At 44.3% G+C, this 18,759-nt stretch overlaps 1 protein-coding gene across 1 annotated transcript; it reads left to right on the forward strand.

Annotated features, from left to right (window-relative positions):
• The first annotated feature begins 12,151 nt into the window (after window positions 1–12,151).
• Window positions 12,152–18,740, forward strand: LOC148101203 (uncharacterized). Its single transcript, XM_087845481.1, has 6 exons — window positions 12,152–12,740; window positions 12,795–13,171; window positions 13,367–13,459; window positions 13,751–13,876; window positions 14,096–15,089; window positions 18,604–18,740. The coding sequence occupies exons 1-6, from the start codon at window positions 12,152–12,154 to the stop codon at window positions 18,738–18,740; spliced, it is 2,316 nt and encodes a 771-aa protein (XP_087701607.1).
• Window positions 18,741–18,759: the final 19 nt, after the last annotated feature.

The raw sequence follows: 18,759 nt of genomic DNA on the forward strand, positions 1-18,759 counted from the left end.
TCTAGTCTCTGGATGTCTGTCTCTATGCTTCCTCCAATTCAATTCAATTCAGTTTTATTTATATAGCGCCAAATCACAACAAAAGTCGCCTCAAGGCGCTTCATAGATACAGAGAAAAACCCAACAATCATATGACCCCCAATGAGCAGCACTTTGGCGACAGTGGGAAGGAAAAACTCCCTTTTAACAGGAAGAAACCTCCAACAGAACCAGGCTCAGGGAGGGGCGGGGCCATCTGCTGTGATTGGTTGGGGTGAGAGAAGGAAGACAGGATAAAGACATGCTGTGGAAGAGAGACAGAGGTTAATAACAGATATGATTCAATGCAGAGAGGTCTGTTAATACATAGTGAGCGAGAAAGGTGACTGGAAAGGAAAAACTCAATGCATCATGGGAATCCCCGGCAGCCTACGTCTATTACAGCATAACTAAGGGAGGATTCAGGGTCACCTGGTCCAGCCCTAACTATATGCTTTAGCAAAAAGGAAAGTTTGAAGCCTAATCTTGAAAGTAGAGATAGTGTCTGTCTCCTGAATCCAAACTGGAAGCTGGTTCCACAGAAGAGGGGCCTGAAAACTGAAGGCTCTGCCTCCCATTCTACTTTTAAATACTCTAGGAACAACAAGTAGGCCTGCAGAGCGAGAGCGAAGTGCTCTAATAGGGTGATATGGTACTACAAGGTCATTAAGATAAGATGGGGCCTGATTATTTAAGACCTTGTATGTGAGGAGCAGGATTTTGAATTCTGGATTTAACAGGAAGCCAAAACAGGAGAAATCTGCTCTCTTTCTAGTCCCTGTCAGGACTCTTGCTGCAGCATTTTGGATTAGCTGAAGGCTTTTCAGGGAGTTTTTAGGACATCCTGATAATAATGAATTGCAGTAGTCCAGCCTGGAAGTAATAAATGCATGAACTAGTTTTTCAGCATCACTCTGAGACAGGATATTTCTAACTTTAGAGATGTTGCACAAATGGAAGAACGCAGTCTTACATATTTGTTTAATATGTGCGTTGAAGGACATGTCCTGGTCAAAAATGACTCCAAGGTTCCTCACAGTGTTACTGGAGGTCAAGGTAATGCCATCCAGAGTAAGAATCTGGTTAGATACCATATTTCTAAGCTTTTCAGGGCCGAGTACAATGACCTCAGTTTTATCTGAGTTAAGAAGCAGAAAGTTAGCGGCCATCCAGGTCTTAATGTCTTTAAGACATAGGTGTCAAACTCTGACATAGGTGTCAAACTCTGGCCCGCGCCAGAGTTTGACACCTATGCTCTAATAGGATATTATGGTCGACAGTATCGAACGCTGCACTGAGGTCTAGCAGGACAAGCACAGAGATGAGTCCACTGTCAGAGGCCATAAGAAGATCATTTGTAACCTTCACTAAAGCTGTTTCTGTGCTGTGATGAGCTCTGAAACCTGACTGAAACTCTTCAAATAAACCATTCCTCTGCAGATGATCTGTTAGCTGTTTGACAACTACTCTTTCAAGGATGTTTGATATGAAGGAAGGTTGAAGATTGGCCTATAATTAGCTAAGACTGCTGGGTCTAGAGATGCTTTTTGAGTAAAGGTTTAACTACAGCCAGCTTGAAGGTCTGTGGTACATAGCCGATTATTAGAGATAGGTTGATCATATTTAAGATCAAAGAATTAATTAATGGCAGGACCAAGTTGCTCTCAGCGTCTAAAACTCCAACCTAAAGAAACATCTGGAAGTAATTTCTTTATTAAAAGCTAATGTTAGTCTACTGCAGCTAGCTTGTTTTAGTTGGGTCATGTGCCAGTTAAGTATCTTCGATGTATTATTGCTGTGTGATTTATTACTATTACCGAAGGCGGCATTACAACCTGCTAGCTGTAAATAATGATGTGCAGTTCTGAAAGCAGACAGAAAGAAAACATATGACTGATACAGAAATAGTTTTCTATACAAGATCACTGCAAAAAGTGCAGACTTACCTAATGTCCACCATTACTCATTTTATAGATTTAAAAATCTAGTTGGTATTGGTATGGCGGGTAACCTTCAGCACCAGTGATTTGTCAGTAGTAATAAGTCACACAGCAATAGTACATTCATGTAGGTGTAAAAAACATGACAATGTAATAAGTAATTCAAAGTATTCAGAATCACACTGAGTGACTTTACAGAATACGTTACAAACAACATTTTAGGGCGTGTATTCTGTAATCTGTGTTTTAAAAGTAACCTTCCCAACACTGCTTACAGTATAAAGCACCTTCAGTTGACTGTTGTTGTGATTTGGGGTTGTATAAATAAAACTGAATTGAATTAGATGCCATTGGTATCAAAGGTTTTATCTTTGTGACAAACTCAACCTTGAGTAGTACCTTTCGTGAAAACGTTACTAAACCGCGATTTTGTTTGTGAGAGTGTCTCACGACAATAACGTACGAGCGTGTGATGCCCGTGGCAGCAACAGACGTGTGCACATCAACAATGGATAACATGGAGTGCAGGAGGGAGTACGACCATGTAGTGTTTAAACTTTGGAAGTACTCACATTATTTTGAGTTTGATTCATTAAAAAGTGACAAAAATATTAGCGTCTGCTGTTCACTTTGTGTGAAGAAAACTTATTTCTACAGTGAAAAAACCCTTAAACACAAGAGTGTAAACACAAGAACATTATTTTATTTTATATGCTGGAATATGCAGAACATTGGTTTAAATGTTAAAGACATTTCTTCTTGCATATAATAATATTTTTGCTTGATGCAATGTGCATAAAGTTAAATGATTAAAAAGTAAATAGGTAACTAATTACTTTTGAAAAACTAATCAGTAAAGTAACGCAATTACTTTTTACAATTGGTGAGGAGATGTCTATTTACATTAGCCGGTAATCATATATAGGTGTTAACTTACAGCTTCTTTGTTTTCAGTCTGGTAGTAAGGAACTAAAACACCTGCCAGGGGGTGACGTTATATAGACTCCGCCCCTTACACAGACACACACACACACACACACACACACACACTCCTGAATGGATGGCCAGTTTGAGCAAAACTTTGCATGAGCATCTTCACACATGTTCACGCAGTTATTAACATCTATACATTTTTTTAAGAGATCCATAGTACATCCCAGTTCTTTTGCTTTTTGTATTCATTATTCTCCTGTGAATGCAATGTTAAATTCTCTTTGCATTTGTTTCACATGTCATGTTTAACATACATCATCCATATATCTCATATGTGTCTAACAGCCACATTCTTTTCAGTCATAAAATCTGTAGACTTCCTGATGCAGATTAAACATGATTTAGAAAGTTCTTGAATATTTATTCCAGTGTCAACAAATATGTTGAAACATCCATGATTCCCTGGAAAGTATGTGGCCATTTTTACTGTTGTTTGTTCAAAGTAGTTTCTCTTTCACTTACATACCCAATAACTTTTTCCAGAAGGACGTCACATTTTACTGCTGAAGTTTATCTCATAAGTGTTTGCTGTAATCACTCATGCTCATTAACTCATTGCACTTTGAGTAACCATAATAAACCCAAGAGAATCCCCTATAAGCTCCATTTTTTTAAACTCCATTATCATAGGGGGTAACCACAGTAGATCAGAGTCTTCAGAGGTACCTGCTTCATTTGAGTTTTACAACAGATGTCCTTCTTGACACAACTCCAGAGGGGGATTCATATGTCTGGAATCACGTTAGTGACCTTTCTTCTTATTTTCTTTAGTTTGTCAAGGGTGTTAATTACCACAGTATTCAATTTTCAATTCAATTTTATTTATATAGCGCCAAATCACAACAAATGTCGCCTCAAGGCGCTTCATAGATACAGAGAAAAGCCCAACAATCATATGACCCCCTATGAGCAGCACTTTGGTGACAGTGGGAAGGAAAAACTCCCTTTTAACAGGAAGAAACCTCCGGCAGAACCAGGCTCAGGGAGGGGCGGCCATCTGCTGCGACCGGTTGGGGTGAGAGAAGGAAGACAGGATAAAAGACATGCTGTGGAAGAGAGACAGAGATTAATAACAGATATGATTCAATGCAGAGAAGTCTATTAACACATAGTGAGTGAGAAAGGTGACTGGAAAGGAAAAACTCAATGCATCATGGGAATCCCCCGGCAGCCTACATCTATTGCAGCATAACTAAGGGAGGATTCAGGGTCACCTGGTCCAGCCCTAACTATATGCTTTAGCAAAAAGGAAAGTTTTAAGCCTAATCTTAAAAGTAGAGATAGTGTCTGTCTCCCGAATCCAAACTGGAAGCTGATGCAGTATGGAGATAACAAGGAGAATCAATTGTGATATTTATAAAACATCTTGTCTATCATAAATGTCATCGAGCCTAATGACAGCAGTGTACCTGTTTACCTGACCTCCTCTCTCATGGTAAAATGGGCAGCCTACAGAGGTTAATAGAGCTCTCTCATTTCACACTCACTCATTTAAATACTGGGCAGACTTCTTGCTGTACTTTACCTGGGATTCATATATAAATATATATATATATATATATATATACTAGAGGTGGCACGATACCACTTTTTTATGTCCAATACGATATCATAAATTTGGATATTGGCCGATACCGATATGAATCCGATATAGTGTTTTTTAATCAGTAAAACTGTTTTTTAATATCTTGCTGCTTTTTGTATAAGTTCTTACTCAAGTTAAAAAAAACAAAAACACTATTCTGGTATTTTAAAGAGTACTTAGCAGAAATATTAAGCAACCTAACTAATAGGGCTGCAAACTCCCAGCAAAAAAAATAAAATAAAAAAATAAGGAACCACCCTCCACCTCATGATGCTTAATTGACGTAATCAACTTTAATTTGCAGTGTGAAAAAAATGCCCAGAAATAAATTATTTTTCAAGAATAATTAAATAGATTCAACATCTTTCTTCAACAGAACTGCAGACTGCACAGATGGTTCCCAAAGGAAAAAGTACTATAGCTTACTAGGGTATATTAGACTTAACAGTTACTATATACAGTAATGGACTTCTATACATTTTACATCAAATCAAAACTTTGGGTGTAAGATTCAGATAATTATTTATTAAAAGCTCGACATTTTAAATGAGAATAAGAAAGAGAAGTATGTCTTTGTGCCCCCTTTTCCCTGTTCATGCTCTATCGGCCCCCCTGGCTAAACTTTGCTAGATCCGCCCCTGCACAGTTACCAGCCGTCAGCTGCGTAGAAAAAGATCCTGGTGTAGAAAGTAATATTAAATAAATTCTAACAACAGCGGGGCGTGGTTATGGCGCTGAACTAGGCACACGTATTTTTGTGAGCTCCTGGCGATATTTTAGTAAGTTCCTGAAAACTGTCCTTTACTGCGTGAACAGTGATAACTATTGCTTGTAACGAGTTATTATCGTATATCCGCGACATTATGCTGGCTAAGAAAGCACAAAATAAATCTAAGGCACACTCTTCTCTGAGTGAGGAAGACGACATCTCTGATGCTAGCAGTCAAGCTAACTCTGCAGGTGATGCTAGCCCTGGGAGTCTCCTGAACGTGAGTACTGGAATGGCCCATAACATGGATGTTATTCAAATACTCGACGGAATCAGAAATGACTTTTCCACAAAACTTGATGTGGTCCTGTCAGCGATCCAAGATGTTAAAAGAGACGTGCAGGACTTTTCGGTGCGCATGGATGGGGCAGAGATGCGCATTAGCAGCGTGGAGGACGCCGTTAACTCAGAGAAAGGCAATACAGATGCGCTAGTTAAACAAGTGGCTCTCCTCACGAACAAACTCGAGGACCTCGAAAATCGCTCTCGTCGTTCCAATCTACGACTAGTTAATGTGCCGGAGAGAATAGAAGGAAACAACGCGGTGGCTTTCCTAGAGAAGTGGCTCCCCGAAGCGCTGGGACCAGCAACATTCCCGAGACAACCTCTCATCGAAAGAGCTCACCGGTTGCCCGGCCGGACGCAACCCAACCGACCACCCTCACCGAGAGTCCTCATCGTGAAGTTTTTAAACTTCCAAGACAAGGTTCGGGTGATGCGGGCGGCTATGGCCAAAGGGAAAGTTATTTGCGGGGATCAAGAGGTCATGTTCTTCCCGGATCTTTCTACAGATCTCCACCGACGGAGGAGGGGCTTCGACCGGGTGAAACAGCAGCTCAGGGCGATGAACGTACGTTACGGATTAATTTACCCGGCGAAGCTACGAGTGTCATCTGGTGGACATACGCATGTCTTTGAGACGCCAGCAGATGCGGAAAAGTTCATCCGAGGTTTGCAGAATACAGAGGACTAGCAGATTATCTAATGGGAACTGCCGAATCCTTCACTATCTGCCCATAACAACTGTAGTTTGAAATTGTTGGATTTAATGGTCAATATCGCTCATCCTTACTGTTGAATTTTTTGGGGAGAGTATTTTTCTTTTTTGTGTTTACTTTGGTTTACCGTTCCTTCGTTCTCCTCAGTTGTATTGGGCATTTTATTTATCCCTTATAGATAACTAGCCACGCCCACTCGTTGATTGGGCTTTCATTTGTGTCTTGGAGTGCTGGTTGTTCGACATACAGTCGGCTTTCCGGGATGAGAGTTATGCTACAAGAAAGTTTGTAATGATCATTATATACATACTTGTTCATGTAGGATATACATTTTCGTCAGGAGACGCAATTGTCCAGGTCAGGACAATTTGTGTTTAGTTCTTTTTATAACTTGTAGTTCTAAATTGGAAGATTATTGTGATTTTGAAATATAAAAATAAAATTACATTTTATTATTTTTTCACCGCTCAAAATAAGCGTCACACTCGCGGAAGCCGGTATACCCGCCGAAACGCCGTGCATTTATCGAGACTTTTGACCCCAGGTAGGCCAGCTATGGATCTTCGGATCCACATTATGTCAGCAGCTCCACCATGAACTATGTTAAAACAAACACCGCTCACGCCTCACAGATGACAGCTTAAAATCCTGCGTAAAGATGAAAGCCCCGATTTGCAGATACTGTGCGCAGCGGTCAGGACCATAAGTCTTATTGTAAACATATCACGACAGACCCGACGATGTTTCCATAAACATGCTTTTCAGCATCTCTTTACTGACCACTTTTCACACACGGTTGCTGTACGCATACAGCCGGCTGTAGCTTTTCAGCTCACAGCCCGACACACACCAGCACAACAGCAAAGAGAGCACAGACTTTAAGGCAGCGAGGCGTGATTGCGGGTGCAGCTCAGGTGCGTCCGCCTCCCAGCGGCGCTGCAGACCACGCCCCGCCACACACATTAACCAGGTAAAATACATATTTAGGCGGAATTTTGCAAATATCTATTTTTCCTTTTTTAGCAACATAGTGCTTTTTTCCAATTACTTTTTAAAAGTCAGGTCAAGGCTCCAAAAGCCCAAAGGCGATATAAGGGTGGTGGCTCACAGCAGTTTTTGTTTACTGGATCATTTTAGTTCAGCTTTCCTTTTGTTATATTTCTTTAAGAGTTCAAAATGTGTTAATTACATAAATAAAATGTAATTTTCTCTGTAGCACTTCATGGATTTCATAAGCAACACACTTTATTTGCTCTGTGGATTCTTTTAAAAACCAGTTAAAAACTTTTCTGTTCAAACAAGCCTTTTGTTGATCTACGTATTTTAGATTCTTTACATTATTTACATTTGATCTTTTACATTGTGTATAATGTCTGTTGATTGTATTGTTTATTTTAATCTTTGTGTACAGCGCTTTGTGACTGCCTCTCTGTGAAAAACGCTTAATAAATAAACTTTACTTACTTACTTTAGTTGTTCACACAAAGCATAAAGGTAAAAAAACAATATATGCAGTGTTATCTTCATTTTAGATTTCAAAAAGTATTTGCGGCTCCCAGTGTTTTCTTTTGCATGGAAACCGGGTCCAAGTGGCTCTTTGGGTGTTAAAGGTTGCAGACCCCTGGTCCAGGTGGTTTGGTTTTGTTTGACCATAATGTCAGCTCGGTTTGGTCTAGCTGCTCCCTTGTTTACATTGGATCAGCGTGTGCACTTAACTGCACCCCAAGGTCAGGGGGAGGGCGGGGTAGGGCGAGGGGCTGTCCGGTTCAGGTTGACAGCTAAGGGGGTTCATTTATGGCAGATTTTGTGTTATTTGTTTGTGTTTTTGTATTTTTCACAACGTGTTGCTTTTTACTGGTTTACTCCCAGCACAACAGTTAGAGATACTGAAAGGTTTACCAACAACCAAATGAAGATACTATGTTGCACAATCTGTTGTATTAATAAGAATAGATGACTTCGTATAAGAATTTTAAATTTACTTCTTGGAATGTGAGAGGAATGGTAAAAGTGGTTAAACTAAAACAGGTTATTACCAGGCTTAAACAACTTGAGTCATCAATAGCGTTTATCCAAGAGACCCATTTACTCAGAGAGGATCTGGTGAAAGTACGTAGGAGATGGCCAGGCAAAGTGCTAGCATCCTCTTGCCCTTCGCACGCGAGAGGGGTTATGGTGTTAATTCATAATTCAGTGCCTTTCCAAGTAAATAACACTATTTATGATAAAGCTGGCAGATTTTTGGTGGTTCAAGGAACTCTCTTGGAAGAGAATTTCAATTTAGTTAATGTTTATGGCCCTAATGATGATAACCCTTCATTTTTTGAGAATTTATTTCTATTGATAGCTACCCTTCCTGGTAGGATAATATTGGCAGGTGACTTAAATTGTACTCTGGACCCGAAGCTTGACCGCTCATCAGGGATAGACACTTCACACTCTCAAACAAGAAAAAAAATACAACAATATTTGAAAGATCTGAACCTCTGTGATCCATGGAGAATTCAAAACCCCAATAAAAGGGAATTCTCATGCTATTCAGCAGTATTTAAATCCCACTCCCGAATAGATTATTTTTTAATTTCCTCATCTTTGCTACCCAATATAACTAAGTGTATATATGACAGCATTGTGTTGTCAGATCATGCCCCAACCTCACTATTTTATGAGGTGGAACAAGTGAATAGCCGCTCAAACAAGTGGCGCTTGCACCCTAAATGGATACATGATTCTGACTTCATGAAATTTGTAGGAGAACACATTGATCTCTACTTCTCAATTAATACAATTCAAACAACTGCAGCCGTTAGGTGGGAAGCTTTTAAAGCATATATTAGAGGTCAAATGATAAGTTTCACCAGCTCTAAATTTAACAAATTCAAACAGACAATGAACGAATTAGACAATAGAATTAGAGAATTAGAGAGAGAAGTTAACATAGATGATTCAACACAGAAAAAACAGGAATTATTGACCCTTAAAGCTAAATACGAGGAGCTGTCTATGCTTAAAGCTGAAGATGGTTTAATAAGATTGAAACAGACGTTTTATGATCAGGGTGAAAAGCCGGGTAGACTACTAGCTTGGCAGATAAAGAAACTTGAATCTGACAGAGCCATTAATATAATTAGGAACGATCAAGGGGAATTATCTACAGATCCCACAGAAATTAATAACACCTTTGTCTCGTATTATAAAACCCTATATAAATCTGACAGCCCACTGGACCTGGTAAGCCAAAATACTTTCTTGGATAGATTGATCTTTCCCTGTATTTCTGAGGATATGAAAAATGAATTGGAGAGAGAAATAAATTTCAATGACGTTTCTGATGCCATTACGAACATGAGAGGTGGTAAGGCTTCGGGGCCTGACGGGCTTCCGATAGATATTTACAAGCTATTTAAAGCAGAATTAATTCCCCCATTATTAGATGTTTATTTGGAATCCTATGAAACAGGTCGCCTCCCTGCTACATTTCGTAGTGCCCTGATCACTCTCATTCTAAAACCGAGCAAAGCGCCAGCCGAAAGCGGTTCTTACAGACCCATATCGCTGTTAAATTCTGACTCCAAAATCATAGCTAAAGCTCTGGCTATGAGGCTGGAGAGGGCTCTTCCAGCCATTATACACGGAGATCAAAATGGCTTCGTTCAAAATCGTCAGGGGTTCCACAACGTGAGGAGAGTTCTCAATATAATCCACGAATGTGAAGAGTCACCTGATACTGCAATACTATCACTCGACGCAGAGAAGGCGTTCGATCGAGTTGAATGGCCCTATTTAATTGAGGTGCTTAAGCGTTTTTGATTTGGTGATCACTTCCGCCGATGGATTGAAATTTTACTTGCTGATTCGGTTGCAATGGTATCTACCAATAATCTCATCTCTAGTCCTTTTGAGCTATCTCGAGGCACCAGGCAAGGGTCTCCGATTTCACCTCTGCTTTTTGTACTAGCCATGGAACCTTTAGCGATAGCAATTAGATCACATCCCTCGATCCATGGTATTAAAATCGGGGAGATGCTACACAAAATTGCAATGTACGCTGACGATACTATTGTGTTTCTATCACACCTTGCAGAATCAATACCATCTCTCCTGAAGCTATTCAATCAATTTAGCAGTTTCTCTGGGTTCAAAGTGAACGAAGAAAAATCATCCATTATGTTTTTAAATATGAACGAGAGGTTGAAACCAGTTGTTTCCCACCCATTTGTGAATGCCGCAGAGGGATTTAAATATTTAGGCATCAGAGTAACCCCAACAATAAGCAATCTTAGTTCAGCCAATTATGAGCCCTTGGTGGTAGGGTTGTCGGATGAGATCACTAGATTAATATCATTGCCTCTTTCTTTACTGGGAAGAATAAACATAGTAAAGATGACTATATTACCTAAATTCCTATATATCTTTCAGTCAATTCCGCTGGCCCCTCCTCCTTCTTTTTTTTCCAAGACCAGAAAGCTTCTTTCTAATTTCATCTGGAACAATAGGAAGCCAAGACTCAGACTCTCCCTCTTGTATTTACCATATGATAGGGGAGGACTGCAGTTTCCAAATTTAAAATGGTACTATTGGGCTGCTCAGCTGAGGACCACTATGTTTTGGTTTTCAAACGATATCTCCCTTCCCTGGTTAGCAACTGAAAGAATGTCCTCAAAGGGTCTGTCGTTAAATAGCTATTTATACTCAGCACCCTTTAAAACTTTAAAGAAAATTACTACTAATCCCTTTGTAAAAAACACTGTTGTTGTTTGGCATGAAGTACAAAAAATGTTGAATGACTCTCCTGGGTTGTCCTGTTTCTCCCCAATTTGGGGTAATGAACTCTTTGCCCCGGCTAAGAATGACATGGGCTTTAAAGCTTGGCTGAACAAGGGCATTGAGAAACTACAGGACGTATATGAGGAATATTCTCTAATGTCATTCAGTGAATTAAGGGCAAAGTTTGATTTACCGCAGAAACACTTTTTTAAGTATCTACAATTTAGAAGTTTTATTCTGGCACACTTAAACAATTCAGTGCACCAACCCCACTCTCCATCCTAGAAACTCATGTTACAAAAAACTGTTTTGGTAAAAGACTGGTGTCCCAGTTTTATAACATGTTAGTTGAAAACCATAAGGATAACTCTGATAGTAAAAGACGGGAGTGGATTAGTGACTTACAAGAAGATATTTCATATACTGAATGGGGTAAAATATGTTCAAAAACACACACTCAAACCATTAACACTCGTTTGAGAATGATACAATTTAATTGGATAATGCGAACATACATATCCCCTGTACAATTAAATAAATTTGATCCTAATATAATTGATCTTGTCATGGTCCTGGGTCATTTTGACCCAGCGTTTTGTGTTTTCTGGAGTTTAATGTATATTCAGCCCTACCTGTGTCTGTCCTCGGTGCTTTGTTCATGTCCCCGTGTTGTTATGTAAAACAGTCTGTGTGTTTCCTGTTTTACTTTGTAGGGTTGTGTCTCGTTATGTCCATTGGTTCCAGCTGTGTCCCCGCCTGTCTGCCATTACCCGATTACCGTGTGTGTGTATATATAGTGGGTGTCGGTCTGTGTTCGTTGTCGGCTCGTCTGTGTTTCATGGTGTCCTGTTCCTCGTCTACGTCTCTCTGCCACTCACCCCGTTCGTATGATCTCCGGTTTGTTATTTAGCTCACCCAGTTTAGGTTTTTGTTCTGTCCTGCCCTCAGTTGTGTTATTTGTGCACTGTAAATAAAACCCTCACTCATATCACCATATCGGCTGTCTGCATTTTGGGTCCTCCTTTTCCTCCACACCACACGGCTCACCCCGCCAGCCGTGACAGTACGAGCCGACCACAAGATGGATCCAGCAGCTTTGTCTGGGGAGAGCGACCTCGCACGCATCCAACGCCTGATGAACTGGGTAACCCACACCACCAACGCAAGTGCGAAAGTGGTGGGGTTAAAAGCCATCGAGGCAATTCTGGAAGGGAATTCCTACCTCTGCCAGTTCGAGGGACTTTCGGACTTAATTCGCAACCTGCGTAAAGCCCGGGAGGTGGTGCAAGCTCGGGAATCCACAGACTTTGTCCAGCAGCAGCGGACTACGGCCGCCCCGGAACAGCCACGTCAGCTTCTCCCACCGGATGTTTTTCCCGGCCCGCCGGAGGTTTTTCCCGGCCCGCCGGAGGTTTTGCCCGGCCCGCCGGAGTCGTCCGCAGGGAGGAGGCGACGATCGCGCCGTCGGCGCGTCACCCCACAGCTGGATACTAGGACTATAGCACTACAGGCTGTGGTGAGTGAGAAGGACCCTTTTTCTGTTTTGGACTGTGGGACAGTTTATTCAGGGGCTTTGTTTTGTGCAGCAGATGACAAGGAGAACTGCTGGTTGCCTGTTCATTCTCCTGCTCAGCTGTCCTTAGCTCGTTTAGCTGCACAGCCGCAAGCTCGTTTAGCTGCACAGCCGCAAGCTCGTTTAGCTGCACAGCCGCAAGCTCGTTTAGCTCGGCCCCCGGTATCCCCACTAGCCCAGTCATCTATGCCATCTTCACCGACTCCCTCTGTACGGGTGGCTGCGTCTGTGCCCCCCGTTTTGGACTCTTTTTCTATTACGTATTTTTTGCAGAGAGACACACCAAACAATCCTGCAAACGTTCCTCAAGAGCTGGCCAGTTCTGAGACTGAGACGCACTCCAGGGCCTCCCCAGAGGCTGGGTTTCAGCCCCCAGCAGACTCTGGACCCCTGGAGGTAAAGAAGCCAGCTGAGGACTGCACCCGGCTGTCGCTGCCTGAGCTGAGTCAATGCTCGGTGCAGCTGCAGTCGGCTTTGTGTTTGCCAGAGGCCACCGTGCCTGCTGGTTCTGATCTGTTCCTGCCAGAGGCCCGTGCGCCTGCTGGTTCTGATCCGTTCCGGCCAGAGGCCCGTGCGCCTGCTGGTTCTGATCTGTTCCTGCCAGAGGCCCGTGCGCCTGCTGGTGCTGTTCTGCGCCCGCCAGAGGTCCCCGCGCCTGCTGGTTCTGTTCTGCGCCTGCCAGAGGTCCCCGCGCCTGCTGGTTCTGTTCTGCGCCCGCCAGAGGTCTCCGCGCCTGCTGGTTCTGTTCTGCGCCTGCCAGGGGCCCCTGTGCCCGCTGGTCCCGAGACTCTTCTCGCTGGAGGGCCCGAGGAGCCCGTCCAGCCTCCTGTCCCGTCCGCTGGAGGGCCCGAGGAGCCCGTCCAGCCGCCTGTCTCGTCCGCTGGAGGGCCCGAGGAGCCCGTCCAGCCGCCTGTCCCGTCCGCTGGAGGGCCCGAGGAGCCCGTCCAGCCTCCTGTCCCGTCCGCTGGAGGGCCCGAGGAGCCCGTCCAGCCGCCTGTCTCGTCAGCTGGAGGGCCCGAGGAGCCCGTCCAGCCGCCTGTCTCGTCAGCTGGAGGGCCCGAGGAGCCCGTCCAGCCGCCTGTCTCGTCAGCTGGAGGGCCCGAGGAGCCCGTCCAGCCGCCTGTCTCGTCAGCTGGAGGGCCTGAGGAGCCCGTCCAGCCCCAAGACTCGTCAGCTGGAGGTTCCGGAGAACCCAGCCAGCTTCCTGCCTCGTCAGCTGGAGGGCCCGAGGAGCCCGTCCAGTCTTCTGCCTCGTCAGCCGGAGGGCCCGAGGAGCCCGTCCAGCCGCCAGCTGCAGCCTTATCATCCTCGCCGCCGGCAGCAGCGGCTTCATCCTCACCAGCTGCAGCCTCCGTGTCTTCATCCTCGCCAGCTGCAGCCTCCGTGTCTTCATCCTCGCCAGCTGCAGCCTCCGTGTCTTCATCCTCGCCAGCTGCAGCCTCCGTGTCTTCATCCTCGCCAGCTGCAGCCTCCGTGTCTTCATCCTCGCCAGCTGCAGCCTCAGCTTCACCCACGCCGTCGCCTGGTCCAGCTCCGGCTTCATCGTCGCCTGGTCCAGCTCCGGCTTCATCGTCGCCTGGTCCAGCTCCGGCTTCTTCGTCGCCTGGTCCAGCTCCGGCTTCATCGTCGCCTGGTCCAGCTCCGGCTTCATCGTCGCCTGGTCCAGCCTCTGCATCAGCTTCGCCTGGTCCAGCCTCTGCATCCGCCTCGTCTGGTCCAGCCTCTGCATCAGCTTCACCTGGTCCAGCTCCGGCTTCATCGTCGCCTGGTCCAGCCTCTGCATCAGCTTCGCCTGGTCCAGCCTCTGCATCAGCTTCGCCTGGTCCAGCCTCTGCATCAGCTTCGCCTGGTCCAGCCTCTGCATCCGCCTCGTCTGGTCCAGCCTCTGCATCCGCCTCGTCTGGTCCAGCCTCTGCATCCGCCTCGTCTGGTCCAGCCTCTGCATCAGCCTCGTCTGGTCCAGCCTCTGCTTCCGCCTCGTCTGGTCCAGCCTCTGCATCCGCCTCGTCTGGTCCAGCCTCTGCTTCCGCCTCGTCTGGTCCAGCCTCTGCATCCGCCTCGTCTGGTCCAGCCTCTGCATCCGCCTCGTCTGGTCCAGCCTCTGCTTCCGCCTCGTCTGGTCCAGCCTCTGCTTCCGCCACGCCACCTACAGGTCCCAAACTGCCGCCTCGACATCGGCGGTCATCTGCCAGGCCGCTTGTTGGGCGTCATCGTCGATATGGACGACCTCCCACAGGCCGCTGCTACCTTCCGCGCGGCCGGCCTCCGGACTTGTGTCGTCGCCGCCGTTGCCGTCCGCACGGTCCGCCGCCTGACCTGTTTCCCCGTCGCCGCCGTTGCCGTCCGCACGGTCCGCCGCCTGACCTGTTTCCCCGTCGCCGCCGTTGCCTTCCGCACGGTCGGCCGCCTGACCTGTTTCCCCGTCGCCGCCGTTGCTGTCCGCACGGTCGGCCGCCTGAACTGTTTCCCCGTCGTCGCCGCTGCCGTGTGCATGGCCGGCCTCCTGAACTGTTTCCCCGTCGTCGCCGCTGCCGTGTGCATGGCCGGCCTCCTGAACTATGTTTTGGGACCCTGTTTGGGAACTCCAGTCTGTGTTGTGTTTTGGACAATCTGTTTGGCCCACTGGAGCTTGTTTTTTGTTTGGTTGTGGTCCCTCCGTCCTGGGCCCCCCGCCGCCCGCCCTGGGTTGGTCGTCTGTTTTTGTTTTGGGCTGTCTGGAGCCAGCCCTTGGAGGGGGGGTACTGTCATGGTCCTGGGTCATTTTGACCCAGCGTTTTGTGTTTTCTGGAGTTTAATGTATATTCAGCCCTACCTGTGTCTGTCCTCGGTGCTTTGTTCATGTCCCCGTGTTGTTATGTAAAACAGTCTGTGTGTTTCCTGTTTTACTTTGTAGGGTTGTGTCTCGTTATGTCCATTGGTTCCAGCTGTGTCCCCGCCTGTCTGCCATTACCCGATTACCGTGTGTGTGTATATATAGTGGGTGTCGGTCTGTGTTCGTTGTCGGCTCGTCTGTGTTTCATGGTGTCCTGTTCCTCGTCTGCGTCTCTCTGCCACTCACCCCATTCGTATGATCTCCGGTTTGTTATTTAGCTCACCCAGTTTAGGTTTTTGTTCTGTCCTGCCCTCAGTTGTGTTATTTGTGCACTGTAAATAAAACCCTCACTCATATCACCATATCGGCTGTCTGCATTTTGGGTCCTCCTTTTCCTCCACACCACACGGCTCACCCCGCCAGCCGTGACAGATCTATGCTATAAGTGTAATATGCATCAGGGTACACTATATCACTGCCTGTGGAAATGTGAAGAGATCCAAAAATTTTGGAGCTCTGTGTTAAAATATATCTCTCAGATCACAACTTCTCCTGTACCGCTTTGCCCTAAGTTATGCATTTTAGGCTTGTATCCAGATGACTGTACTCTGTCGTGTGAGGAAAGAAAAATGGGCGATCTTTGTTTGCTACAGGCCAAACGCTGTATCGCCTTATGCTGGAAGAATGTTGGTAGCCCCTCTTTTAACCACTGGTTAAATAACTTAACATCGAGTTTAGCTCTTGAGAAACTGACCTATATTGTTAGAAAGAAGGCTTCTGAATTTTACAACATCTGGAAGATATTTTTGGATCTACTGAGGAGTGGGGATGTGGGGGGGGGGGGGGGGGGATGTGGGGGGCGGTGAGTGAATAAGACAACAAGATAATGAATAATGTCTGACTTGCTGTTGGGAATATACTGTGTAACCTATATTATGATTTTTTTTTTTTTAATTAATTAATTAATTAATTTTTTTATTGTATTTATTTGTATGGTTTGCTACCTTAATTTATTTAACTATGCATTTATTTGGAATCCTTTAGGATTAACACTTCAATTATCGTTATTACTATTAATATTATTATTATTATTATTATTAGTGTTGTTATTATTATTATTTTTATGACTGCCATACGTTCATTTTATGTTGGTGTTGATACTGTTGAAAAAACAAATAAACATACGTTTAAAAAAAAAAAAAATTCTAACAACAGCTTATCAAGCTTAAACGTGCTGCTGTTGTTCAGCCGCTGGTTTCCTCTTTCTGGTGCAAAGTGGGCGATAAACAAAGAAGAGAGACGGACTCGCGACAGAAAAGCCGATCAGCTGATCATTGATCAGTTTCATGATTGAAGTAGCAACAGCAGACAGAGAGAGAGGCAGTCGCTCCATATATCAAACACACATATCTGTGTATATATATATATATATAAAAATTCCCCACTCGCCCCTGTGTGAGACTGTGAGAGAGTGATCCAGGGAAAGTAATACACATGAGACAAGACAAGGACACAAGAGGCTAAGCAGGGAAGATAAGGGGAAGGAGGAGAGGAGAAAAGTGCGACTGCCTTTGCCGAGAGCCAAACGAGAAACTTGCTTGTCTAATTTTAGGGAGCTATCCAGAACTACTCCAAGATTTCTAACCGTATAGGAGAGAAGACTGGCATGACTGTTTGACCTGTAATCTAATTTTGTTCACCCAATAGTAAAAACTAAAAGTCTCTGTTAAATGGCATAACACAGACTAAACATGCTTACTCTAGGGTCGAACCCTAATGTCCCCATTATTAATACATTAATTATATATTACACATACAAGTAAAATTTATTAACTTAAGATAAAATAAGATAAGGCAAGATAAGATAAGACTTTACTGATCCCACGGTGGGGAAATTTGTGCGTTACCTCAGCTCAGGTACAGATAGCAGAAGAAAAATACAAAAAAATACAAAAAAGTACAAAATAAATGAGATACTGCAATATAACAGTTTATTAATAATTTAGATTAGTCATTGGTTCTGTTGATGATGATATTATTCAAACAATATATATTAAATAGGAATAGTTTGAGCCCTTGAGTCACCGATTAACGGTCACAGGTTAAAATCTGACCTTTGAACTCACTGATGGTGACTTTGGTGACGAGGTCGACGGTCATGTTTCCTCCAGCTTCAGAACCCAGTTCCACTGCAACCCTTACTCGCTCTCTGCCTCTGTTCACACAGAAACCACCACACTATGGGTCAGCTGACATGGAGCAAACATCTGCAGCTACAGCTGCATGGAGAGCTGAATGTTTTCTGTCAGGACATTTCTTGATCATATTGGATAATCAGATGGTCAGAGTCTCATCACGAGAAAAACAAAGACTTCCCCAGAGGTTTGTACGGCGCCCGGGGCACTGATGATAACGTACCTGTGATGAACTGCTGGCTCCTGGTTAACAGCTGAAGGTTTTCTCAGGTTCACAGCAGCACCAGCTCCACCTTCCAAAAGTCCATCACGCCGCCTCCATTCATCTCCTGGATGGCAACGCTTCAAACCCATTATCTCCAACCAGCTCTGTAAATTATATTTTATTATTTATTCTGTAGATATATTCCTGAAGGGAAATTGCACACACTGTGCTCGTCAAATAAGACTGTGTACTAAAAGCAAGCCACTTTAGTACATCTGAAAAAAAGTCCAGATCAACAAAATCCCAGCAAGGTTGCTATAGTTACCCAAAAAAGGTAACTGACATTAAAAAATGAACAGCTGAATGAAATTAAAACTAACCTAAACAATTGTGTGAACTTGGAAAAGTAAAATCAAATGAAAACAGAGGAAAGCCTTTGGCTCTGTTGGTAAAATTTGTTATTTTCCCTGATGAGGCCTGGATGGACAGTGTTTGAGTGTTTTGAAATTCAGTGTTTTTATTGTAATGCCTGTACTGATGTTACTGAACAAACCTAACACTGAACATTTTCAAATAAATCTACACTGAAATGAGCGGAAAGTAAAGGAAACAACGGCATTACTCAAGACATTTTTTACCACCTGCCCTCAGTACGTGAGGATCCAGAACTATGACAGGGTCATCGGCAGTACAGGCACCGCACAGTGAACTGTCCTGGCTCAATTTCTATTCACCATATACTCTGCAGACTTCTACAGCTCTGCTGACTGCTCCCTGCAAAAGTTCTCTTGTTCAGAAACTGTTGGCCTCCTTGCCAATGGGAATAATGGGGAGAACTGGCTGACAACTTTGTCAGTTGATACCAGCCGAATCACCTCCAGATAAACACTAAGATAAACAAGGA

The sequence above is a fragment of the Neolamprologus brichardi genome, chromosome 9 (assembly GCF_056152115.1).
Source record: "Neolamprologus brichardi isolate AB-2024 chromosome 9, ASM5615211v1, whole genome shotgun sequence".
In the NCBI taxonomy this organism is placed as follows: Eukaryota; Metazoa; Chordata; class Actinopteri; order Cichliformes; family Cichlidae; genus Neolamprologus; species Neolamprologus brichardi.

What these genes read in the sequence shown, in the direction of transcription:
- LOC148101203 (XM_087845481.1), top strand. Translation starts at nt 12,152, where the DNA reads ATGGATCCAGCAGCTTTGTCTGGGGAGAGCGACCTCGCACGCATCCAA. An exon ending in AGCTGCACAGCCGCAAGCTC is followed by an intron (nt 12,741 to 12,794) that starts GTTTAGCTGCAC and finishes AAGCTCGTTTAG; the next exon opens with CTCGGCCCCCGGTATCCCCA. An exon ending in CAGCTGGAGGGCCCGAGGAG is followed by an intron (nt 13,877 to 14,095) that starts CCCGTCCAGTCT and finishes TCCGTGTCTTCA; the next exon opens with TCCTCGCCAGCTGCAGCCTC.